General features: G+C 42.3%; 1 protein-coding gene across 2 annotated transcripts in view; it reads left to right on the top strand.

The window, feature by feature from the left end:
* TTYH2 (tweety family member 2) overlaps positions 1-25,990 on the top strand; it is a 90,588-nt gene that overhangs the window by 50,512 nt on the left and 14,086 nt on the right. For both annotated transcript variants that reach the window (XM_021002519.1, XM_021002520.2), the window contains 5 exons: positions 11,569-11,664; positions 13,292-13,364; positions 23,509-23,578; positions 24,014-24,069; positions 25,217-25,309. In XM_021002519.1, the coding sequence (XP_020858178.1) occupies positions 11,569-11,664; positions 13,292-13,364; positions 23,509-23,578; positions 24,014-24,069; positions 25,217-25,309 (388 nt within the window). The remainder of the gene's footprint in view (positions 1-11,568; positions 11,665-13,291; positions 13,365-23,508; positions 23,579-24,013; positions 24,070-25,216; positions 25,310-25,990) is intronic.

The following is a 25,990-nucleotide window of genomic DNA, read 5'->3' on the forward strand; positions in this document are numbered from 1 at the left end:
CGTGCAAATGAAATGCCATGGAGATCTAAAATTAATCCTTAGGGAGTTAAGTTCAACAAGAAATTGAAGAGCAAAATGAGTAGAACCAAGAGAACATTGTATACAGTAATAGCAATATTGTTTTAAGAATGACTTTGAGCAAATAAGTCATTCTGACAATTATAAATACCCAAATTAACTATAAAGGACATATGAAGAAAGATGCTATCTGCATCAAGAGAAAGAACTGATAAATAGAAGTATGTATAGAATAATTATAATATATACATATGCATGACTATTTATGTCTAATGGTAGCCATCTGGGGGAGAGAAAAAAGAAATTTACATGAAACTTTATTATGTATTTGAAAAGAATAGGAGGTTGTACATAATGGATTTGCAATTTCATATACAATCATCTTTTTGTTATCCTATGTTATGGAAATGCTTGTTTTATTCCATAAATTAAAAATATATATAAAGAAATTTCAGTAGTTCGCTATCACCTTCAGGATCAAATATAAAATCCTCTGTTTTGCTTTCCAAGACCTTCATAACCTGGCCCCTTCCTACCTTTCCAGTCTTGTAGCTTACTCTTCTTTCCATACTCTGCAGTCCAGTGGCCCTGGCCTTTTTGCTGATCCTCATATACGACACTCATCGACTGGGAGCATTTTCACTGACTGCCCACCGTGGACCTCTCAGCCTTCTCATTTCCACCTCCTGACTTCTCAGCCAGAATCCCAAGTTCTTCAAGAAGCCTATTCCAGTGCCTTCCCTCTGAGGTTACCCCCAGTTTGTCCTGTCTTTATCTTCTTTGCATGGTTGTCTCCCCGTGACCTTCCTGAGGACACAGACCATGTTTTTGCCTTTCTTTGTATCCCCAGCACTTAGTACAGTGACTGGCACATAGTAGGCACTTAATAAATTTGAGCTGACTGACTGACAGTATGACTCCCCATTACCTCCTCTTCCACAATTTGCTTTGCTGCCTTTTTGTGGGTGTTACTCTTCTGTGAAGAATATCTTAGATTAAAAATGTACAGAAGGCAGGATGAGGCTGTATCTACATATACAAATGGAATTTTTTTGCATAAATATTTAAAGTGCTTTCCAAATTCTTCTGGTTAGTGGTGGACCATAGGATAAAATAATCTTCTAGTTAAAGGATGTCCTCTGGGGCATAAGAAACTTTTTGTTACCTAGAGATTTTCGTTGTGAGAGGACTTTGTACTTTTGTCTGTGTACTGTTAGGTGCTTAATATCAGCCTCTCCATAATTGTGGTAACGATGGTTCAGTCTTCACTGAGAATCAGAACATTTGGAGAGAGGTTTATTTCAAAATGGATTTGATGTGCTGTATCCACATAGATTACAGAGGTGTGGCTAGACAGCAGTTCATGTGGAAGAAGATCTCGGGGTTGTAGTGAAGGCCAAGTTCAACATCAATCAATAAATAGTGTTTCAAGGTTGTTCAAAAATCATAATGCAATCCTTGGCTGTCCTAATAGAAATATAATGCCTGCATGGAGGAAGGTGCTGTTCTCTTTTAGGCAACATATTTTAGCAATGGCATTGACTGATGAACTGTAGGAGCTGAGGAGCATCCTGATCAGAGGGGACTATTTGAACAAAGATACAGAGAGAAAAAGTCAAGCAGTATTTGGGGGACAGTGAATGGTTCAGTTTATCTAAAGCATAGGGTAACTGACAGAATAATAAGAGATAAGACGTAAAAGGAAAGTAGGGACAAGATTGTGAAGGGCTTTGAATGAACCTGAACCAATACCCAAACCAAAACTGTAACTCAAACCCAATACCACAAATTTAGGAACCAACAAGGGTTTATTGGGTTCAGCAGCAAGGGAGCCCCACCAAAGGAACAGAAGGCCAAAGTGTGTGTGTTTATGCACGCACATACATAAATATGCATGTATGTATATGTGTGTGTGTATACATGGGTATATATATTCTTTTTTATTTATTTTGGTTTTTTATTTGGAGGTAATTGGAGTTAAGCGACTTGCCCAGGGTCACACAGCGAGTAAGTGTTGAGGTCCCATTTGAACTCAGGTCCTCCTGATTCCAGGGCCAATGCTCTATTCACTGTGCCACCTATATATAAACTTATATAAAGCTTATGTATGTATGTACATGTATATAGCTTGTATATAAAGTTTATATGTGTATATATGTAGATGTGTGTACATATGTATTGAGTTTCAATTTAGGCAGGAAGTGAATTGGGTATGGGGTGCCTTAGGATTGGACAAGGCTTTTCTTCAGGTTAGCCATCTCTTATAACCCACAGCCTTGATAGATCAGATTGTCCCTACTGTTTCAGCAGTAAGGAAGGTTGCAGACAGTGTAGGGATTGTAATACAAGCAGAAAGGGAGGCAAGATAGAGTAACTGCAGACAAAATGGAGTTTCTTTAGCTTTCTCTGCTACCCACAGCTCGTAACTTCTAAATAAATTAACTTCACTTCCTCCAACTCAGTTTCCCCATCTCTTAAACAGGCATAGTAATAATTATATACTGTTAGACAAGAAAGCTTTTTATAACACTGTAACATAACACGGAAACAATGATTGTTTTTGTTATTGACTGGGAGAGGAGTATAGCAAATGAGACAGAAGAATCAGAGATGTTATGCCCCGCCCTCCACTAGCTCCTTGTACATGGTAAGCATTCAGTACATGTTTATTGAGTAAGCCAACCCGGGTATATAGTAAAGGAGGCATAGGGATCCATTTCAAGCATGAGATAAGAGGGATTGTTGTAGATGCTACTGTCCAGTCATTAAGTAATCGCTGAAATACAATGTGCCCAAAACATACAATATCTGAAAGTCTCCGGGAAGAATGGGAAGAACCCTGGCCACTGTAATGGCCATTATGGTAGGTTGGAGGCAGGCAGTGAAAAGCTTTACAAGTTAAAGAAGTCTACATTTTATCCTAGGCACCGTAGGAAACACGGTGACAGACCCATAGGAAAATCATGCTGTCCAACTTCCTGCCTAGATGGCTGCCTAAGAGGTCTCAGGCTGCCTGGCTCAAACGTATTTACTCCAACAAAGCCCTGAAATTCACAACAGACTGAAAAATGATTAGGAAAAGTCACATTGTCAACTGAGTTGAAGATAGCTTGGAGTGGAAAGAGACTTCAGACAGAGACCAGTTAGAGGCTATTGTAGTAGTGCGCAGGCAAGAAGTGAGGAGGGTCTGAGCTGAAGGGCAATGATGACTGGAACCTGGGTAACTACAAGATGGCTAGAATTTCTTTCTCTCTTTCCCTCTCCCTCTCGCCCTCCTGTCTTCTCTCTTCTCTTCTCTCCTCTCCACTCTCTCTCTTTTGCCTTTATAATGGGAGTTAAATGTTAGAAGAGTTTTAGACTTTGAAAAAAGTTGTGGAATATTGATCCTGGGAAACTTAATTCAAATGTAAACTCTTGTGAAATGAATTAGAGGTATTTTAACATGAAATACTGAAAACACATCAATCTCTTAAGGAAGGAAAAAACCCCCAAGAGATTTTAAATTTAAAGTGTGAAAAACAACGTTGAAGGCAGGTGTGGTACAGAAGCGGCAGGGAAAGTGCAGCCGTTTTCAGTGTGGTCTGGGTACCCCCGGGCATCCCCAAGACTCTTCCAAGGGGATCTGTGAAGTCAAAACTGTTTTAAAACCCGGGGGCCCTGAGTTCAAGTGCTGTCTCTATCAATTACCTATATAACCTTGGTCAGCCTCTCTGTCACTAAGTAACTGTGTTTTCTTCTTTCTGCCTCAGTTTTTTTCGGGTCTGCAAAATGCAGGTTATTTTGGGAGCCCTTGCACCTTTCTGTGGTGTGTGAAATGCATTTCAGGAGAAAGAAAAATCTGTGGGAAACTGGGGTCTTGTTTAAGAGATTGGGAGTGCTTCCCTTCTTTGGGAACACCAGAACCTCTTCCCTATGAATGTAGTGAGGTCTGAACCCTCATTTTGTACTTCAAGAAGATTTTGATCAGGTCTGTAGATGGGAGCTGTGATAGGGGCAGCTTCTTCCCTCTCCCCCACTGCTGTTGTGGCATCCTTACAGCCCCACCCCCACCTCTCTCATGGTCTTTGTAGTGTAAATAAAGCCAAAAACCATTGACAATAAAGGGGAATGAAAAAAAATGTTATTGGACTTTTGCATGTAGGAGATAAAAAGATTTGACCTTTTAGGGACCTGAAAAAATTCCCTCCCTCTTTTCTCTCACTCTTAACTTTTTCCTCTTCCCTTCTGCCATTCCCTTAGCTTTTAACTAAATGGCCCGGACAGTAGGGATCTTAGGAAGTGATCTAATCTAATTCTCTCATTTACAGTGAAAAAGTTGAGGCACAGAAAGATGTTGGGATTGGCCCAACCTCCTAGAGTGGGAGATCAACATAGAAATGACTGATAAGGCCAGATGAGGAACCTGGCAGTCAGGCAGAAAGTAGTAAGGTGAAAGGTGGAACGCAAAGGTCATTAATTTGCTTAGAATTTTCTAGGACTTGGGGTCCTAGGCAGCTAGATGGTACAATGGTTATAGCCCTGGACTTAGAGTCGGGATGCCCTGTGTCCAAATCTGGCCTCAGACACTTATTATCTGTATGACCCTGGGCAAGTCATTTAACCTCCGTCTGCCTCAGATTCCGCATCTGTAAAATGGGGATAATATTAGCACCTACCTCCCAAGTTTGTTGTTAGGATCAAATGAGATATTTGTAGAACACTAAATACAGTGCCTGGCATGTAGTAGGTACTTAATAAATGTTTTTGTTTTTTAAATTAAGGTGAGGTAGTCACTCACTGGCCACTGCTCCTCACTTGTATTTTTATTTCCTTTAACAAGGCAAAATGGTTCTGGTATTTGAAATCTTTATATAACCCAGCTTTGGGCTCTGTGGCATGTACATTACTGGTCTGAGAGGTGGGCTGGTCATGTAGTTTGAGGAAGAGATAACAGATGGACAGCCCAAGGTCTATATTGATACCCACAGAATGTTAAAAGAACAAGAGGAAGGCCACTGCCCACTGGCCATATCCAATGTGAAAGTTTCATGAGAAGATATGAATGAAAAGATTGTGATCTGCAGCAGTGGGGGAAATGCCCACATTGGTGGTGAGATGTGTTGAAATGTTTTGAGTATACTGATGTTTGTGAATGGAGAGAGGAAGGGAAGGGCTGAAGGGGCAAATGGCCATGGTGGAGGCAAGATTTTAAAACACCATGAGGAATTTCAGCTGGAATCCAGCCTCAGACACTTACTAGCTGGGTGGCCCTGGGCAAATTACTTAACTTCTGTCTGACTCAGTTTCCTCAACTGTAAAATGGGGGATAATAATAACACCTATTTCCCAAAGTTGTTGTTTTGCTCAAACAAGGTAATCTTTGTAAAGTGTTTAGCACAGTGACTGGGACATAGTGCTTAATAATATTTCCTTCCTTCTTCTTCCTTCCTTCCTTCCTTCCTTCCTTCCTTCCTTCCTTCCTTCCTTCCTTCCTTCCTTCCTTCCTTCCTTCTTCTTCCTTCCTTCCTTCCTTCCTTCCTTCCTTCATTCTTCCTAGCTGGGTTTCCGGTTGTGGAAGAAAAATTCTGTACTCTGCATTTTAGCCAAAGTCCTTCAGAGAGAATTCTTAAGGTACAAACATTCCTGCTTGGAGAAAAGTCCAAAAGGGCAAAGTCCCCCCCAACTAATTAGAATTTTCTCTGACTCAAGCAATGTCCACTTACGTTTTAGGGTGATCTTGAAACAAAAGACAAAATTCCACAGCAAAGTAAAACAATGGTAAATATAGTATGTATAGGTCTTTTTGTTCTCAAGACCCCTTTACAACTCTTAAATATTATTAAAGATTCCAAGGAACTTTTGGTCATGTGGGAGATACATATTTTATAGGAATCATGTGGGATATATATATAATATATAAATAAAATAATAGGTAATATATTAATAATATAATTAAATATTTATCTATATATCAGTATTTACTGTATTATAAATTTAAATGTCCTAGCATTGTTATGAAAATAATTCTGACTTCATGGACCCCCTGAAATAGTCTTAGAGATCCCAGAGGGTCCTTGGACCACATTTTGAGAACCTCTGGTATAAAGTTTAAGTTTAGTGTGTTTGCTTTGCTTAAATGGTAATATTAATGCTAGTGAACCCTTGGAGAAAATGTCTTCCTGAGACCAGTTACTTTCTCTAACACCACTACCAAGGATTCCCTTTTGAATCTGGCCAAAGGTGCGCAAAAAAACACGTCTCTTAATTGGATCGAACAAGAATACATTCCCACTTTTATCTTGGTCACCGTAATTAAAACAAATTAATAATCCTAGTTTCAAGGAATCAAAATTCTTCCTTGGATTTTTTTATGTTAGGAAGACTAAGGAGGTCTTTGATTTAGGTGAAACTAGGGACTTCAGACCACGAATATTTCTTAATGTTTTATAGCACATTTATTTATTTATAGCATACAAATATTTCTTAATATTTTATAATCTTAGTTGATATAAAATACATAGATAATAATATATATAGACTTAGGTCTATATCTTTCCACATTTCCCAGTCCCAAAGGGTGAGGTAGAGTTAATTTTCCAAAGACCTGCCAAGCCTATGCCCTGGGTCCAGCCTCCTGGAGGCTGCAATTGAAATGGCTTAACACTGAAAAGAGGAAAACAGAGCCAGAGGCAGCAGTGTGCTAACAAATGGCTGTCCAGGAAAAAAAAAAGTACTTTTAACACACTTTGAAGTTAAATCTGCATTATTACCATTTTCTCTATTACTTGCTTAAGCCTAGGCAATCAAAAACAATAAATCAAACCCTTATTTTGTAACATTTGCCAATTTTTTTTTTGCTTTTTGGTGAGGCAGTGAGGGGTAAGTGACTTGCCCAGTGTCACACAGCTAGTAAGGGTCAAGTATCTGAGGCTGGATTTGAACTCAGGTCCTCCTGATTCCAAGGCTGGAGCTCTATCCACTGTGCCACCCAACTGCCCCATTTGCCAGTTTCTGAGGGACAAATGCTCATACCACAAATTTAACGATATAGCAACCATAGTGTCTCTGACTCAATGACTCCAATACACCCTGGCCAAAGGAGAAGGAAAAAAGGAAGAACCTAAAAATATCAAGATGGGTAACTCAGAAAGTTCAAGGGCCTGAGACTTAAAAAGGCATTACCTCTCACCCAGGGCCAGAGATAGTTGTCCTTACTCACTGGAGCCACAGATTGCAGTGTGCCCCCACCCCCAGTGTATCCTGTTGGCAGATGTACCAGTACACAAGACAGTGTCATAAGATGTCCTCTCAGCTGATGGCCTTTTTGAGTGGAGTGTGTCTTCCCTTTAGCTCTGCCCTTTGTAGGTCATAGAATCATCAGTTTTAGAGTCTGAAGGGACTTTGAAGGTCATCTAGTATAACACACGCTCCAACCTCCATGATAAGGAAACTGAGCTCTAGAGGCAAAGTAATGTACCCAAGGTTAAGTGGGTAAGAAATAGCAGAGGCAAAATTTGAACCCAGGTTCTCTGACTCTGAATCCAGCACCCTTCCTACTCTCTGCCATGTTCACTTTTCTAGAGCCAAGGCAAAGACAAATGAAAAGACTAAATCAGCCTTTATGCATCCTTTCACAGCCACTTTCCCTCCCCTCTCTAAGGCAAGCAACTACCTTGAACAGTCTTCTCTTTAGATCACATCTTATTTATTCACTATCATAAGTATGTAACTCAAGTTCGTCAACCAATGGGTCCCCACTTTGTTTCCAGTTTTTTGTTACATGAAAAGTGCTGCTATAAATAGTTTGGAATATATGGGACATTTCTGTCTTTGACCTCCTTGAGCTCTATGTTGGGATCACTGGGTCAAAGAATAAGAATGGTTCGGTGACATTGAGCACATAATTCCAAATCATGTTTAAGAACGTTTGACCCATTCACAGCTCCCCAAGGCTATATTAGTGTGCTTGTATTATATTGCAGACTTTCGTTATCTTTGCCAATTTGATGGTTGTCAGGTAAAACTTCAGTGTTATTTAATTTGCATTTTGCATTTGAAACATTTTTATTTGTTATGGCTGTTGGTAATTTCTCTTTATTCTTTTGAAAACTCCATTGTTATTCTCACTGTGTGGGGAAAAATCAAGGAAGACGTCCAGTACATTGGATAGGGTGGATGGGATGGCTTGTGATTTGTATCACTAGAGCAAACATCCAGATTGATAAAATCAAAGATACATTTTAGTAAAATTTAATTAACCTACTTATCTTTCGTGACCTCCTCTGTTTATTTGGTTATTAATTCTTAGAACAGTGCCTGGCACATAGTAGGTGCTTAATAAATATTTATTGACTGATTGAATTCTCCCTGTAACCATGGACCTGAAAGATAACTCCTACTCTCTGATTAATTATTTTATGTTTTGAGCACTTATCCATTTAGTATATTATAATATATTATCCCTAGATTTTGGTATTCTGCTCAAAAGAAGCATAAACTTAGCTCATGGTTCAGAGGTTCCCAGACATTCTCAGTTTATAGCAACCTTAGTGTGTCTCAGTAATTTTTTCAAGGCGCCACTAGGCCAAAAGAAATAATCTAACAGTCTTGCTCACTAAGTGGTGAGATCAGAATTTCCAGTCTCCTACAGAGCCCCTGTGAGTTTGCTGTGGCATCAGGACACCGGGGCTCACAGTTTAGGAATGACAGTGATATAGATAAGCTTAATTTATCCATGATGCCAAATGCCCAGGTCAGGTCATCTGCCATGCTCTTCTTTCTTTATCCAGGGAAAGGGTTATTAGTAGTTGGATCTGTCTTAATAAAATCTGAGCAAAGCCCTTGTCCCTCAGATCCCATTCATGTGTTAACTCTACCCTTGAGTGACCTATTGCCCTGAACAACCAGGCCCTCCATGTTAAAATTTCAGGGTATGCACAGAAGAAGTAATATATGTGCCAAGACACCCAGTTAGTCTCAGCTCTGCCACTGAGTAGCCACTCAATGATAAGTCACTTCCCAATTCTGGCACTTAGTTTCCTTATCCATAAAAGAAGGGAGTTGGAATCTCTTTTCATGTGAAGAAATCCTGGAAGCAGAGGAGAGAAACATGTTGGAGAGTATTTGGATGAAGGGGTCTTTTTAAATTTATTTTTAATTAAACACAAACAAAATGGGCATTTCCATACATGTGTAGAACAGAAAAAGAAGATTGTGAAACTGCAGATCTGCTATGTACAGCTCTTTTTTTTTAAGTGTGTAATAAGTTCCAAAAGAATTTTGGCAGGTGAGAGCATCTAATAGTAGGGAACACTTCAGGGATAAATGTAAAGTCTTACAGGTAGGTATAAGATATCAACATCCTAAGTACAACATGAGAGAGGCAGCATTGGAGTGCAGTTCTGAAAAAGATCTGACGGGTTGGGGGGGGTCTACAAAAATTCAGTATCGTGATGTTGAAGTCCCAACAGGTGATAGGAGGCATAGCTCCTATTGGGAAATTGGGACGTGGTAATCCTATTGAAGTCTGCCTTCATCAGACTTAATCTGAAATATTGTGTTCAGTTCTGGGAATTGCTGTTGAAGAGGGATATAAATAAACTGTAGGTTCTTGGGGGCAGCTAGATGGCGTAGTGAATAGAGTGCTAGACCCAGAGTCAGGAAGACTCATCTTGAGTTCAAACCTGGCCTCACTTACTAGCTGTGTGACCCTGGGTAAGTCACTGAATCCTGTTTGCCTCAGTTTCCTCATCTGTAAAATGAGCTGGAGAAGGAAATGGCAAACCACTCCCAGTGTCTGCCAAGAAGACCCCAAATGGGGTCATGAAAAGTTGGACATGACTGAATGACAACAATAAAAGGTTATTATGCTGAGAATAGGGCAAACAGTAGAGATAGGCCTTAAAATCCATGACAAATGAGGATTAGTTGAACGAACTGGGGGTGTTTTAGCCTAGAGGAGACTCAAGGGGAACATGTAAGTTGTCTTCAAGTATTTTAAAGCTACCATGGGGAAGGGGGGATTAACTTTGGTCTATTTACTTTTTTTTACTTTTTTTTTTATCAGGCAGTTGGGGTAAAGTGACTTGCCCAGGGTCACACAGCTAGTAAGTGTCAAGTGTCTGAGGCCAGCTTTGAACTCAGGGTCCTCCTGACTCCGAGGCAAGTGCTCTATCCACTACAGCCACCTAGCTGCCCCGACTTTGGTCTATTTAATCCCAGAGGGCAGAACCAGGATCAGTGGATAGGAGTAAAGAAGAAGCCGATTTGGGCTTGATGCCGGGAAAACAAAACAAAACTTTCTAATAATTAGAACAGTGCAGGCATGACATGGGTGACTGCCTTAGAATGGGTGAATTCACTCTCCTCAGTGGTCTTCAGGCAAAGGCTGACAGCCATTTCTCAGCTAGGTTACACTGGAGAGTCCCTTCAGGGCTGAGCTGGGCCACAAGGTCACTGCAGTCCCTTCTAATTCCCAGGTTCTGTGGTTCTTTTGCTCTTCTGGCTTTTCATGTTGGAGTTTGCTCAAGTCAGCAGTGAGCCCCAGCTACTTCCGTGGATCCAAGATGTAAAGCAGAAGTGCATCACCCTGAGGCCTGCTTGGGCTTTGAATAGCCAACGTGGCGTATAAGTGCAAAGAGACACTTGCTGCCTGTTTCCAACAATTTTTCATGAGCTCATAATTAAATACCAGTCCTTGTCCAAACAGCAAAATTATCCCTGAATCACAGAATGGTTGTGACCCTTATCTAATGGAGGGGGGTTTGAGAACAACCAGTTATGCTGCAGATTGGCCCCCACTTGGCCAGTCTGTGAACTGAAGATGGATTTTTTTTTGTTATTTAGTCATTTCAGTCATATCCGAATATTTATGACCCCATTTGGGGTTTACTTGACTTGTCCAGGGTCACACAGCTAGCCAGTCTCTGAGGCCGAATTTGAACTCAGGAAGATGAGTCTTCCTCACTTCAGTCCTGTTACTTTATCCACTGTACCACCCAGTTGCCCGACAATGGTTTTTACATTTTTAAATAAAATTTTATTATATTAAAAAATGTGAAAAACCATTCTTAGCTCACAGACTGTACAAAGCCAGATTTGGTCCTCAGTTATAGTTTCCTCACCAACCCATGAACTAATCTAACTGCTTTGCTTTAGGAAGTCTGGACAGAGGAAACTGAGGCCAAAGTGGGAACTAACCTATTCAGTGTTGCACAGCTATTTAGTTGCTACAACCCACATCTCAGATCTCCTGACCACAGTCCCAAGTTCTTTCCACTCTACCTTGACACCTCTTTCAAGTGGGGCTTCTTTCCTCCAGGCCCAATCAGAAATCATGCTCCAGACTTTCCCATCCTCAGCAGACCCCATTGGCTCAGGACATATTGGTTATTTCACATTTTGAGGAAGGGACCGTGTTTATTCAGTGATTTAACTGTAGGTGATGGGCATTTCATTGATAATGAAAGGGATATGTCAGAAAGCACCTTGGACGTCCTTAGAAATACAGGCTCTGCCTGTGGATCTCCTGCTTCTCAATTTTCTGACCACTATCCCTTCCTCCTTTCCCAGGTGGCTTTCTTATCTCTTGCTTTTCATCTCGGACCTGGTTATCTGCCTCATCGCCTGCCTGGGACTAGCTAAGCACTCCAAATGTCTCCTAGCTACGTGAGTATCTTTGGCCCTAAGTAATATCAGAGCCTTTGATGGGGGTGTCCAATAAAATGAGGAGGTGGGAATGGTAAGATATGTATGGTTACCCCCTCCCTAAGCCAAGCCCTGACCTGGCTGGGGGGATTCATTGGCGCTTCTTCCAAAGCTGCCTTTTCCTGGCATGCTGCTTGAGCAGAAATTAAGAATAGACCATTAGAGCTGTCATAGACCCAAGAAATCCTCTGAGTCCAAATGATGGCAGTAACTAACTTTGTACCAAACCACAGGGGTAGAATCATAGAATCATCCATTTTGAACTGAAAAGAGAGGGATCTTAGGGGTCCAACCCTTCATTTCCCTCTCTGAGTCCTAGAGAGATAGAATGACTTGCTGGGAGATCATGTAGATTTTTGACAACTTAATGGTCTTTGCCCCTGTTTCCCCCCACCCCCCGGAAAAATGTTAATTAGCACTTTGCAGTTTGCTTCTGGACAGTAGATTCCATGTAGCTTCCTTCCCAGCTCACTATATTAAGTAGTAGGGTAGGATTTGAACCCAAGTCCTTTTAATTACAAATACAGTACTTTTCCTACTGCAACATACTGTTTTGACATTTACCTGTACATATGTCCATAGCTAGGCTGTATCCCTGCCTATATTCCTCTAATCCTTGTATCCCTGTAGTCCTGCCACCATTTTGAAGTGTCTTAAAGTAAAGAAACATAGCCACCATTTTTAATGTCTCTTGCCACTTCTGTGGCCATGGACAGACTGGCAGACTTGGGGCCTCTTCACAGAGCCCCAAGAGTAGATGAGAGAGCAGGCAAACCATCAGGGTGCCAAGAGACTCCAATTCTGAGCACCAGTAATTCCACAGCAAACTGAAAACACTCCCAGTCTTTCTGAGGCCCCTTTGCCCTAGGAGAGAGGGAGCACATTAGCATCTAATTTAGCAGTCTGAGACTAATATGTAGTCTCAGAGAAGTTAAGACTTGCTAGGCCCTTTTCTCTCCCAAGTATATCGAGATGTTGGGATCTGGTTGTGCAGCAATTTCTGGCACTATTTTGTCCTAGGAGGAAATCATAATTATTTTTTTCTATTTGTACTGCTTCAGGATCGTAGGTTCCTTGTAGCCTCCCCAACCCACTATAGATTTTCCCCATGTCATGGTCACTGTAATTAATAGGTTGACCTAATTACTGAATTTTAAGAAGCCACAGGAACAACATGGGAGGAGGCTTCGCTCACCAGTATGCATTGGAGACAGCGGGATTTAGTGCCCAGTTTGAAGTCATGAGACCTGCCTTCCCATCTCAGCTTACTGTGTGACCTTGGGCAAGTCACTTAACCTCTCTGAGACTCAATCTCTTCATCTGAAAAATGAGGGGGTTGACCTAGATGGCCTCTACATTCACCTGTAGATTTTTTTTCCCCTGGTGATGCAGTCGGGATTAAGTGACTTGCCCAGGGTCACACAGCTAAGTGTCTGAGGCCAAATTTGAACTCAGGTCCTCCTGACTTCAAGGCAGAGCTCTATCCACTGTGCCACCTAGCTGTACCTCACCTGTAGATCTTAAGTCTATGACTAGGCTCCCATAGGGTAGGAGGAAGCCTGTATTACCTATGTCCATTTCTCTCCAGGATGCTTTGCTGTGGCGTGCTTACCCTCCTCCTCAGCTGGGCTTCCCTGGCCACGGACACAGCAGCTGCAGTGGTGAGTCCCCTGAGGGAGAGAGAGAGAGAGAGAGAGAGAGAGAGAGAGAGAGAGAGAGAGAGAGAGAGAGAGAGAGAGAGAGTGTGTGTGTGTATGTGTGTGTGTGTGTGTGTGTGTGTGTGTGTGTGTTATGGGTGTGAATACACACCTGTGCCTGCTCAGGTCTCTCTGTCTCCTTGTCATTTCCTCTCACCCCTACAGAGCTGAGCAGGCCAATGTATGAGTGAATCTGACTTCTCTAGTTATTCCCTAGAAATGGCCTAAAAGGGAAAAGAAGTATGGTTCAAGTCCAAACTCCCTGCTTCTGGGGTTCTGGGTGAACCTCTGTGGTGTCAGTCTCCCCTTTCTCTGATATGGAATCCTAGAATGGCACTTGAGCTGGATGGCACTTGAGAGGTCAGCAACTCAAATCTCTCATTTGACAAATGAGGAAACTGAGGCCTGAAGAAGTTAAATAACTTGCCTAGGTTCACACAGAAAATTATCGGCAGATCTGGGACTCAAACCCGTGTTTCTTCACTCTGTGTCTATGCTACGCTATCGTGTTATGTCCTGGTGATTGCTGGTTAAATTTTGGTAACTTTTGCTGGGGAGGGAGGGAAGCTGACAGCTGTGATAACAGGGGCACCTTGACCCTTGAGACTTCATTGATCCCGTATTGGCTAGGTGAATAGAATGACCCACAGCTGTGTGTGAAGGTGAGCCAATGGGAAGAACAATCCCAAGGACTGGGTTCAAATCCCAGCTCTCTGCCACTTGTGTGACCTTCACTTCTCTGGGCCTCAGTTTCTCATCTGTAAAATGAGAACGTTGGACTAGATGATCTTACAAAGATGTTCCCTGTTGTTTGTCCTTCATTTTCCAAAAAGACCAATGAGATCTAGGAGGTGACATCTTGACTTAGCGGGAACTGAACAGAAGCAAGGCAGAGCTGAGGAAAGTTGTCAGTCATCAGAGTGCAGTGGCAAGACAAAGCAAAGATGAAGGGAGTGACATTTGGCCCTAGGCGAAGGAGGGGTACAAGGAGTTAGAAAGTTGAAACTGTCTTCCATTTCCACTTGGTGGCGCCATAAAGCACAGAGCGCTGAGCCTGCTGGCAGGAAGACCCGAGTTCAAATCCAGATTCAGACACTTACTAGCTACATGACCCTGGGTAAATCATAACCTTCCTTAGCCTCAGATGAGGATTTCTGTAAAATCGGGGTAAATAATAGCCCCTACCTCCCAGAGTTGTATCAAATGAGATAATTTTGTAAAGCTCTTTACAAACCATAAAGAACTATAGAAATGATGGGTGCTGTTACCCCATTTGATCTCCTGGGGACTGAGTGGAGCTGCGGTGAGGTGGGGCTTTTCCTGAGTACCTTTACCAAGGGAGCTTCTTGGGGGCAGAGACTTTTTTTTTGCCTTTCTCTGCATCCCCTCAGTGTTTAGCACCGTGCCTTGTACAAACTAAGCCCTTAATAAATGCTCATTGACTGATTTGCCGTTAGATATTTCCCTGGTCAGCTAGGTGGTGCAAATGGATAGAGCTCTAGGCCTGGAATCACGGAAGACCTGAGTTCTAATCTGGCCTCAGACACTTATTAGCTGCATGACTTGGGCAAGTCTCTTAACCCTGTTTGCCTCAGTTTCCTTAACTGTCAAATGACCTGGAGAAGGAAATGACAAGCCATTCCAGTATCTTTGTCAAGAAAATCCCAAATGGGGTCACAGTCAAATATAACTGAAATGTTACAACTAGTCTCTCTGAACACACCTCTATGGTGGCATATCGGAAACTAGTTTTGAAGTCACAAAACTTAAGTTGGAGTAGAAGTGCTGGCATTAACTAGCTGTGTGGCCTTAGATAAGTCACTCACCATCTCTGAGCCTCAGTTTTCTCATTTGTAAAACAGGAATGATCATATTTACACTAACCTGGGCTTAAATCCCATCTCTGCCATTTACTGATTCTGGGTAAATCCTTAATCTCTCTCAAAAGCAGTGTCCTCATCTCTTAGGGTTGTACTTGCAGCAAGGATTTTTGCCCTGTAGTAGTAGTGGCAGTGGTAGTGGTAGGCCGTTAGGTGGTTCAGTGGATAGAGCTCTGGGCCTGGATTCGGGAAGACCTGAGTTCAGTTACTAGCTGTGTGATCCCAGGGAAGTCATTTAACCTCCCTGTGCTTCAGAGTTTGAGTCAATAGACATTAATTAGGCAAACACTATGTACTGTGCTACATACACTGTGCTGAGTGCTAGGGATAAATAAAAGGCAGAAGACAATCCCTGCCCCCAAGGAACTCATAATCTAATGGAAGAAGACTACACATGAAAAGAAGCTGAGGAGGGAGGAAGCTCCTTAAATTATGGAGGATCTGGAAGGAGCTATCCAATCTCAACCCTTCACCCTCTCTGGGGGAGGTGGGAAGGTACTGAGGAATGTAGGGTCCAAAAAATGTCCAGTCTTCAATAAAAGAAACTGAGGCAGAGCTCTAATCTAATAACTGTTTATTAAAGCGACCTGACCCCCTTTAATGTATGGGACCTCGTCTTTCTCACAATCGGAGATGCCCCCTCTTCGTCAGGGCCTCAATTTTATAGTGCTTGATAACCAGACAATACAGATGAAGCAAACTAAAAATAGAGCTTCTCATTGGTTGATACATCTTGAACTTGACCCTCCAGGAGGGTCTACGTAAAATAGAATCCCATTGGTTGACAAACCTATATCTTGACTTTCCAGGAGGTCCCGCTGAGCTGACAAGCAGACCCATGGGCTTGGGCTAGTAAACAGGTGTTAAAACATCCACATGGGCTGATTGGCAAACCTGTTGGCCCCAGTGCTCATGGCCATCTCCCCATGTTGGGCAGTGGAGGGTTGACAAGGGATGGAGGGGCAACAAAAATAGCTGGGGGACTTTCCATGTCGTTGAGTTATCTCTGCAATATTGGGCTTGGCCCCCTGCTCAGCAGGAAGAAAGAGTGGAGGTCCTCTAGTTAGCTTCCTGTGATTAAGCAAGCAAACTTCATAACAAGCAAGTGAATTTCTACTCTTGTAGTTTAAAATTTGGGACCCATGATAAGAAAGAGCCTCTCTTATTTAATTATCCCCAAATGTAAACTGTGTGTTAATTTGGACTTTCCTATACTAATATTAGTTGATTAACTAAACATATATTGATAGATGAGTATAATGCTAATAATTACTAATAATCACTACCCCTATGAAATCACACTAAACTAATTAATATTGATTGGAATAAAATAGGGGTGTAATTAAAATCATCTATCATGGGAGGTATGAGTTTCACAGCTAATTTCATCTCATGGGATAATGAGTTTCCTCAGTGTCCTCAGCTGTAAAATGGAGGTCATAAGGGTACTTATCACCCAGGGCTGTTGGGGAGATCAAATAGGATACTTACAAAACTCTTAATATAGTGCCTGACACATTGGTAAGGGGCTTAATAAATGTGCATTTTCCCTTGCACAGACAAATACTATGATCTGTAAACTGGGAATAAGAGTGTAATTATAGCAGTTCCCTCCCAGGGTTATTCCAGTGACCAAATGAGATGGATGGCGTAATGGACATTGTAAGCCTCAAAGCACAATAAAAATGTCAGTTATTGGGGCAGCTAGGTGGTGCAGTGGATAGAATTCCGGCCTTGGAGTCAGGAGGACCTGAGTTCAAAACTGGCCTCAGACACATAAAACTTACTAGCTGTGTGACTCTGGGCAAGTCACTTAACCCTGACTGCTTCACCAGAAAGCAAAAAAAAAAAGTCAGTTGTGGTGGTGGTGGTGGTAGCTGTTACTGTTGACTGACCAGCTACACCACTAGTCTGATGAAGCGCAGCCGGGTTGAGGGGGCTGGGACAGGAAGGGCCTGTGGATGCCAGCAGAGGAGAGGGAGGCTGAGAGGAATAAAACCAGGCTGGGCTGCCGCTGAAGCAGCAAACTCACAGCTCCCTGACTCTTACTGGCATGTTAGTAAATGGAGAAGTGTGAGTGTAAAGGGATTTAGCAAGTTGCCAAGCTGTTCCTGTGTCCCAAAAGCCTGGTACCAGGACAGCCTGTGAGTTACTTGCAGATTGCAGCTTGTACCAGCATGATTCCCCCCTTTTTTTGAGGGGGGAAGGGGAGAGGAGGAGCCTTTTTCCAATTCTAAGGAAACAAGTCCTGATTTAATCGCTTGCATTCCTCTGGGAGCAAGAGAGTGAACTAGAGATGCCATTTCCCTAATGAGTTTAGGCAGGCCTTTGTGTGAGAGCTGAGCAGAGAAAGACCAGCTGAATGGGCCTTTGACAGGATTTGAAATACAGATGCATTTTAAAAGGAAGTGGTGGGAGGAGGAGATGGGGAGGGGATGTGAGGCTGTCAATGAGTTATTGTGTAAAGGCGCTTTTGGGTTGTCTCCTGAGCTGAAGCCTCACTCTCTCGGCCTAGTTGCTAAAGCAATGTGGCCAGAAGGCTAGCCTTAATGTGTATTGCACTGACCCTGTCCTCACTTCTACACCCCCACCCCCACCTCATCAACAATCACACTCTGCCACCTAGGATTGAGCCCCCATCAGTGTCATGCCATTCTTGGCATTTGACCTGAGGCAGAGTAGTGGAAAGTACACTGCACATGAGAGTCAGAAACCTGACCTTGAATGCTTTACCCTTCAGTATCTCAATTTCTTCCAACTGTGAGTGTATTCTCTGCTCTACTTCCCTCTATGGGCTGTTTTCACGATTAAATGAAAGAAGAGTTATGAAAGCTTTATGAATTTTAATTGGGGCAAAAATTTTGTTTTGCTTGACTATGCATATGTACAAGGGTTTTTTTTTTCCTTTTTGGGGGGGAGAGGAAGAGAAAGGGGCTGTTTGTTCATTGAAAACATTTAATTAAGGCTAAAAGGTATTCTTAGGGGATAGGATGAGACCTGCAATTTCATTGTTAAGGGAAATTCTAAGATGGGGAAACTCCATCTTTTTGGTACAGGTTGGCATCCTCCCTGTATCTTGTAGTCCTAGAGAGCTGTCTCTGTCATTGAGAGATTAAGCGACCAACCCAGGGTCACTTAGCCACTAGATTGTCCAGGTGGTAGTAGAACTCAAGTTTTCTGGCTGTAAAGCTAGTTCTTGGTCAGCTATGCCAAAAGTAAGGGCAGTATGCTTCCATCCTAGAAGAATGAGATGAAAAGTACATAATATTAGAAATAGGAGGAGTCAGAGAAATTTAGCTTGTAAAACCCTAAAGAGGAAAAAATCAGTCATATGGAAGAAGCCAAGTCAACCATCATTTATTAAAGTACCTACTTGAGTTCAGCTAACTGTCAGGGATACAAAGAGAACTAAAAACAGCCCCTGCCCTCGAGGAGGGTGCCATTTCCCTGATGAGTTTAGTCAGGCCTCAAGGATGAGCGAAATAACAGCAAGTAATTATGTACAAACAAGCATGTACTGGGTAATTGAGGGTTAATCTCAGAGGGAAGGCACAAGCATTTAGGAAGATTCTGGTTGGCCCCAGAGGGCTACCATAGGAGTGGTGGGTGTTCCTTGCAGAGAAGCAGATCTTGACTTGATATAAGAAAAATCTTCTTACTAATTAGAACCCAGCCAAAACCTCAGTAAATTGGGTACATCCTTGTCACTGAAAGTCTTCATATAGAGACTAGATGACCACTTGTTGGGGTCATGATTTAAGGGGAATTCCTGCTTAGATAGAGATTGAGCTAGATGCCCTCTGAAGTTGTCTCATACTCCTAACTACTACTACTTCTACTGATGCTACTGCTGTTACTGCTAATACTACTACTAGCTAACATTTATTAAACACCTATTATGTTCCGGTCACTGTGATAAGCACTTTACAATTACTATTTCATTTGATCCTCAAAACAACCCTGGGAAGTAGATGCTATTGTTATCCTCATTTTACAGATGAGGAAACTGAGACAAACAGAGGTAAAATGACTTGCCCAAGGTCAGACAGCTGGTAAATCTCTGAGGCTGGATTTGAACTTGGGTCTTCCTAACTGTAGGTCTGGTGCTCCATCCACTGTGCCTCCTTAGCTGCCCTTAGAGCATCTGTCAGTCTATAGACTCATAGATTGGGAGCTAAAAATGACCTCAGAGGTCTCAGGGTCCATTGCTTTCATTTTACCAATGAGAAAACTGGGATGCAGCTAGATTGAGTGACTTGCCCAGGGTCACCTGGGTGTACTAAGTGTTGGAGGCAGGATTCAAAGCTGTGTGCTCTGACTCTGGAGCTAGGGCTCTTTCCACTATACCACATTGTCTTCCAAGAGTAAAGTACGAGTCAAGCAGGATCTCTTCATTTTTTTCTGTGTCATAGACCCTTTGGATAGTCTAGTGAAGCCCTTCTCAGAATGCTTTTTATATGCCTACAGTAAAACAGGGAGGATCACAAAGGAAATCAGTGATATTGAAATACAATTATCAAAATATTTAGGAGTTCATGGACCCCAGGTTGAGAACCCCTACCCAAAAGGAGTCTATAACTAGTTAGTGAACTTGCCAAGCTTGTGTCTTCCTATAGTAAGAATTTGAGGTTATTGGAGGCAATTCCCCATGTGTTTGCCCTCCCTTTCTTAGTCAGCCAGCTAGAAATTTTCCAGTTTGGACTGATTATTAGGTAATTTCTCCCATGGGCACCAGCTGTGACCTTGTGCATTTGTCTTCATTAGCAACAAGAAAGACACCTGCGGCTTCATGGGGGGGGGTAGAGTGGCACACCCTGCACCCTCTCCCCCTACTCACACCCACCCCTGCAGCAGGCAGCATCCTCAGGGAAGGTGAGCAAGGCAACTTAAACCTGTAATGTCTATGGCTACTGAGAGGCAGGATTAGTCATACTGAGAATATCCCAGCTGACAGCTGTGGCCATGAGGCCATTGGCCCTACTTGGATTCCAAAACTCACCCAGAAAAATGACATTATTAGGCAGCTCGACCAGACTGTTTCAGGAAACTTGCTTGGTTAAAGGTGCTTATTTGGATGTTTGCTGGGAAGTGTGTAGATAGATATAGAGAGAGATAAACATATGTAGATATAGATCTACACATATTTACACACATGCATGTGTATATGTGTGTATATACACACGTGTATATATACACTTATTCAACACCTTTTTTACTTTTAAAAAAAAGAAAGGAAAAAGTTCAAAAAAGGAAAGGAAACCTCTTATACTTGATCCGATTTTAACTAGTTGTATTTTCATCTTCTCTCCCTCAAGGACAATCATACTCTATCTGTCTCCCTTTATTTTTTTTTAATTCTAAACTTAACCCTAAATAAAAGGAGTATGTCCTATACACTGTAGAACAAACAACAGAAAAGAATTATACATGAAACTGGACATCTCTATTATGTAGCATTATTGTATGCTTGTCTGTGATTTCCTTCTGACCCCTTTGCAATTTGAAGTGGAGGAAGGATGGAGAAGGAATCTTAATCTTTAACCTTTCTTTCCTTCTACCTCCCTACTCTGCCCATTGAGGGGGAAAAAAAAGAAATATAAAATTTTTGTAACAAATATACATAGTCAAGCACAACAAATTGCCCAGTCAGCCAGGTCTGAAAATACATGTCTTGTTCTACGTCAAGTGTGTCACCTCTCTAGAGGTGTGTAGCATACTTCATCATTGCTACTCTCCCTATTGCTTTGGGGAGCCCATCACAGGAAACGAAATAGAGGGAGGAAGAAGGTCTCCACGGCGGGGCCTCTTGCCAACCTGTATTATCACGGATATTAATTATTTTATCAATTATTTGTAATTGTGCTATACCACACTGTTTTTTTCCTCTCCTGCGGCATTCTAAAATGCTTAACTCTATGTGTGTGTGTGTGTGTGTGTGTACACAGAATACAGATAGATGGCAGCTATATACAAAATTGAATTGTTGTCATGCCTCACTGCACTGGTAGATGACATCCAGTGCTTCTATATCAGGACAAAGCATGTGACAGCTAGGCTATTACACCAGTGGTGGTGGGGTAGGGATCTTGGCCTGAGAGCATTCAGCTATGGGTAGGAGCTAATTCCCCAAGTTGGAATGAGGCCACTGCAGTAACAGGACTGGACAGAGCAGCTGCAGAAGGTCATAAACAACTCCCTATTGCCCCAGGCACTGTTCCCTTTTATCCCAAAGCCCTCACCACCCCCAGGCACCACTGCCACCCTGAACTAGACTTATGGGGCCGTGCATTGCAGTGGCTCACACTTATCTGGAGATCATGGGAGGACAGACAGTTCACAAGATTGCAGATTTAGAGCTAAGAGACCATCTAATCCAACCCTTTCATTTTATGGAGGAGGAAACGAAGGACCTGAAAGCCTGAATTGCTGGTGCAGGGTCAAATAGATAGTATATTTTGAGGAGCCAGGTCTTCTGGCTTCTGCCATCAGTGGAGTTGTTATAGAATGAAATAACAGAATTATTAGGACCAGGTCCTACTAGACCGTACTGCAACTCTGCCGTTGGGACTTTGAACCTCTCTAGTCCTCAGCTTCCCTCTTTGTAAAATAAGGGGAGTGTTCTAGATGACCTCTAAGGTCCCTTCGTGGCTCTAAATCTATCATGCCGTGAGGTTTACCTAAATGCTTACCTATGAAGCAGTACAAGTATTAGCAGCTGCTATTTACAAATTGTGATAATAATAACTGCAATTTACATGGCACTTTATACCTGTCTTCTCATTTGCTTCTCATGACACTTTATGAAATAGGTATTATTGATATTATTATCCCCATTTTACAGAAAAGGAAACTGAGGTATAGAAAGGTTCTGTGACTTATCCACGGTCATATAACTACTGAGTGCCAAGAGTCTGGATATGAACCCAGAGCTCTCTTTGCCCGAAGTCACAGAGTGAGTCAGTGGCAGGCCAGGAACAGACCCTCACCCCCCTTCGTAGTAGAGAGAGCACTGACCTTGGTGTCAGGAAGACCTGAGTTCACTTACTCAGGCACTTACTAGCTGTGTGACCCTGGGCATGTCACTTAACCTCTGTCTGCTTCAGTTTCCTCAATAGTAACAGCACAGGGTTGTTCCCAGGATTGTTGTAAGAATCCAATAAGATAATAAGCATAAAAGCACTTAGCACGTTGCTTGGCACGTGAGCACAAATGCTTGCTCCCTCCCCTCCCCCATTATTTTCTTCCCTACACCACACTGCCTTCTCAAGAAATCCCCTGACTTTAAGTTGGATTCTGTTTTGATTTGCCCTTCACAAAGAGGAACTGAGGGAAATAATGAGGTTCTCCGTCAGGTGGAAGAGAGGATTTGTTTTAATTAAAATTTGTTTCAATCAATGAAGATCCATCTTCTCTCTCTCCTGCCTTCCCCTTCCCATTCCTGTTAAGAAAGAAAAATAAAACCCCTGTTATAAACATAAATAATTAAGCAGAGCAAATTCCTACATTGGCCATATCATACATATGTATGTGTCTGTATATATACACATCTATGTATGAATATATTCATGTGGATCTATTTCTCGTTCTGTACTCTGATCAGTCACCTCTCTCTCTGTCAGGAGGTGATTGGAATGTTTTGTCATGAGTCCTGGTAGAGAGATTTTAAAAGAAATAGAAAAGATACCCTCCCTGATCCCTGAGGATTATATAGTTTGCTTGGGTAAGCAGAGCACAGATATGTGAAAATGACTTAGACACACATCACTACAGTCTCTAACATATTACTGTCTCATGGCAGCAGCCAGAATGTTTTGTTTGTGAACTTTGGACCCTGTGGTTCTTCCTTGAAACCTACTTTTCCCTCACTCTCTTGTTGTATGTGGGGATGGAGGGGATGGAACAGGAAAGCTGCCTTTAAGTAGTATTTGAAGGGCTGTCAGGTAGAAGATTTAATTTATTTTGGTAGACACCAGATGGCAGAACTAATAGCAATGGATAGAAGTTAGAGAAAGGTAGATTTTAGCTTGACAAAGAGAAAAATCTTTCTATGAGAGTCATCCCAAAAGGCAGCGGGCTGGTTCAGGAGATAGTGCGTTCTTTATCGTTAAAAGTTTTCTGGTAAAGGCTGAAGTGTTGGGGGTGGGGATTTCTGCTCAGATACAGGTCAGACTAGATGACTGTGGAAGCGCCTTCTTTCTAGCTCTGAAATTCTTCATTCTTTACCACAGGGCACCAGCGATTTCTGTGTAGCTCCAGACAAGTTCATCCTGAATGTCACGCAGGGCCAGATGAGTACAGGTAAGCGATGTGAAGGGATACATCAATGCAGAGAAGCCAAATTATGTCCAGTTAGTTTAGGCTGGTAATTACCCCTTCCTTCTTTTATTCCTTTCCCTTCCCCCACCCCTATTGCCCACCCCTTTGCTAGAATATGTAGTTTCCTGGTTTTCTATTTTCTTCAGTCATTCTTTTCCTTGTGATGGTGCTCTCCCAGCACCTAGGACAGAGCCTGTTGCATAACACATGGTTGTCAATTCATTTGCTCTTCTGATCTCCAAAAAGAGCAGCCTCAGCAGAGCCCTTAACCCCAGCAAAGGGTTATTGAAGGGAGGTAATCTGTGTGGCTCTTAAGAGGAAAGCTGACTCTGGGAAGCAGAGGGAGGGCCACTTGGATTGCCAGTGGGCGGATGCTCAATTAGGACCTTCATCACAGCCAGTGTCTTTGCTTTTCAGAGATAACCCGTTACTACCTATACTGCAGCCAGGGCCTGAGCAACCCATTCCAACAGGTATGCACATCCTTCCTTGCCCTATGCCTCCATAACATCACAGTTTCTATCAGATCCCCAACCATCACCACCAGCATCTTGGCCAGTAAGAATAAATTTGTGTAGTTTCAAGGGCAGTGTTTGCTACCACCTCATTTTTGTCCTTTAGAGAAAGAGAGTTGTTCAGTTTCTTCATCTGTAAAATGTGAATGCTGTATTTCACGGCATAATTGTCGCACTGTTTTTTCAGTCCCAAAATTGGTTTGGAACTTTTTGTCACATAATCATCACATGGTATAATTCTGTTTGTCACACCACTTAAAAGGTAAATAGCAGCAATGTATTCACCAGTGGCATATGGATGCGCATTTATCTCTCGCTCATGCATTGTGAGTCTAGAATTCTCAGTGCTCGTGCATTGTCAGTATTCAACTTTCATGTATATTCACAAGTATTCCATGCATCCTAATCTTGCACCAAAGACAGTTTAGTAATAAATTACTTTTTCCTTGATAATTTATTTATTTTTAGTTTTCAGCATTCACTTCCATAAGATTTTGAGATCTGAATTTTCTCCTCCTCCTACTGCTCTCCCCACAACCACCTCCAAGATGGCATGTAATCTGATATAGGGTCTACTTATAATAAATGATTCTTAAGTAATACTAGCACACCTTTTTTAAAGCTTCACATAATGGTCGCATCCCACTTTTTTGCAAAAATTGCCATAAAATCTGCAACAATTATGTGGTGAAATACAGTAATAGTAGCACCTACATCACAGAGTTATTGATCATATGAAATCATATCTGTGAAGTACTTTGCAGACCTTTAAGTACATATAAATGTTAAAACCCTCAACAGTCTGGTTTTGTTGTATTGTTGTCTTCTGGGGCAATTTGTGCTGGGAAAACATACAATGGATTTTAGGAACCCTCAGGACTGAAGAGGAAGGAAATCCCAGTGCTAGCTGGAAGGGGGCATGCATGATTGAGGATGCTCTGGTGAGCTCATTCTAAGAGTCAACATTGGCTTCATGAGGAGGGTTGAGCCCCAGGGTCTGTAATGGCAGGGTCCCTGGAATGATTCTAGTGCATCCTTGGCTTCTGAGTGTGAGGGTGGGGAATAGCAAATGACATCTGATGCTCTGCTTCTCTGTTGCTCTCAGGCATTGACCGTCTTCCAGCGATCATTAACTACAATGCAGATCCAGGTCCTTGGCCTATTACAGTTTGCAGTGCCCTTGTTCCCCACAGCAGAGGTGAGGAGAGGAAATGTGCATCCAGCAGGAAGTAAGGATGAGGAGTAGGAGTGGGGGGGGGGGAAGAAGGGTAGTATTCATATCTTTCTAAAGCCTGGGAGGCATGATCATTTAGTCCATCTTCCAGAGAGGATCATACAATAGGATGAGGACTGACAAAGGCCCTTTGGGCACCAAATCTAGCCTGGTAATCTCTTTCTTAGTAATAAATTACTTTTTCCTTGATAATTTATTTATTTTTAGTTTTCAGCATTCACTTCCATAAGATTTTGAGATCTGAATTTTCTCCTCCTCCTACTGCTCTCCCCACAACCACCTCCATCAGTTGATATTTAAGAGTTTTTTTCCCCACCCTTCCCTCATGCCCCTTCAAATGGTTAGGAATGTACTGAGGATTATCTTAATCTTTGTAGGCAGTTAGAATACTGCCTCTGATGCTAAACTTTCTGTGGGATCTTAGACAAATTATGCTTTTCCTGGCTAAGCTTCAATTTCCCCATCTGGAAAATGAGGGGGTTGGACAGAATGGCCTCAGAGGTCCCTTCCAATTCAAACTCACTTCCTATGATCACATCATGACCTAACTGCCTGTAACTCAGAGCATCCAAGAGCCTCAGCTAGAAACTAATACCCATCGCACCCTTTTCCCCTTCCCCTTCCCTTTCTCCTCCCTCCTCTCCC

The sequence above is a fragment of the Phascolarctos cinereus genome, unplaced genomic scaffold (assembly GCF_003287225.1).
Source record: "Phascolarctos cinereus isolate Bilbo 61053 unplaced genomic scaffold, phaCin_HiC Scaffold_5;HRSCAF=322, whole genome shotgun sequence".
In the NCBI taxonomy this organism is placed as follows: Eukaryota; Metazoa; Chordata; class Mammalia; order Diprotodontia; family Phascolarctidae; genus Phascolarctos; species Phascolarctos cinereus.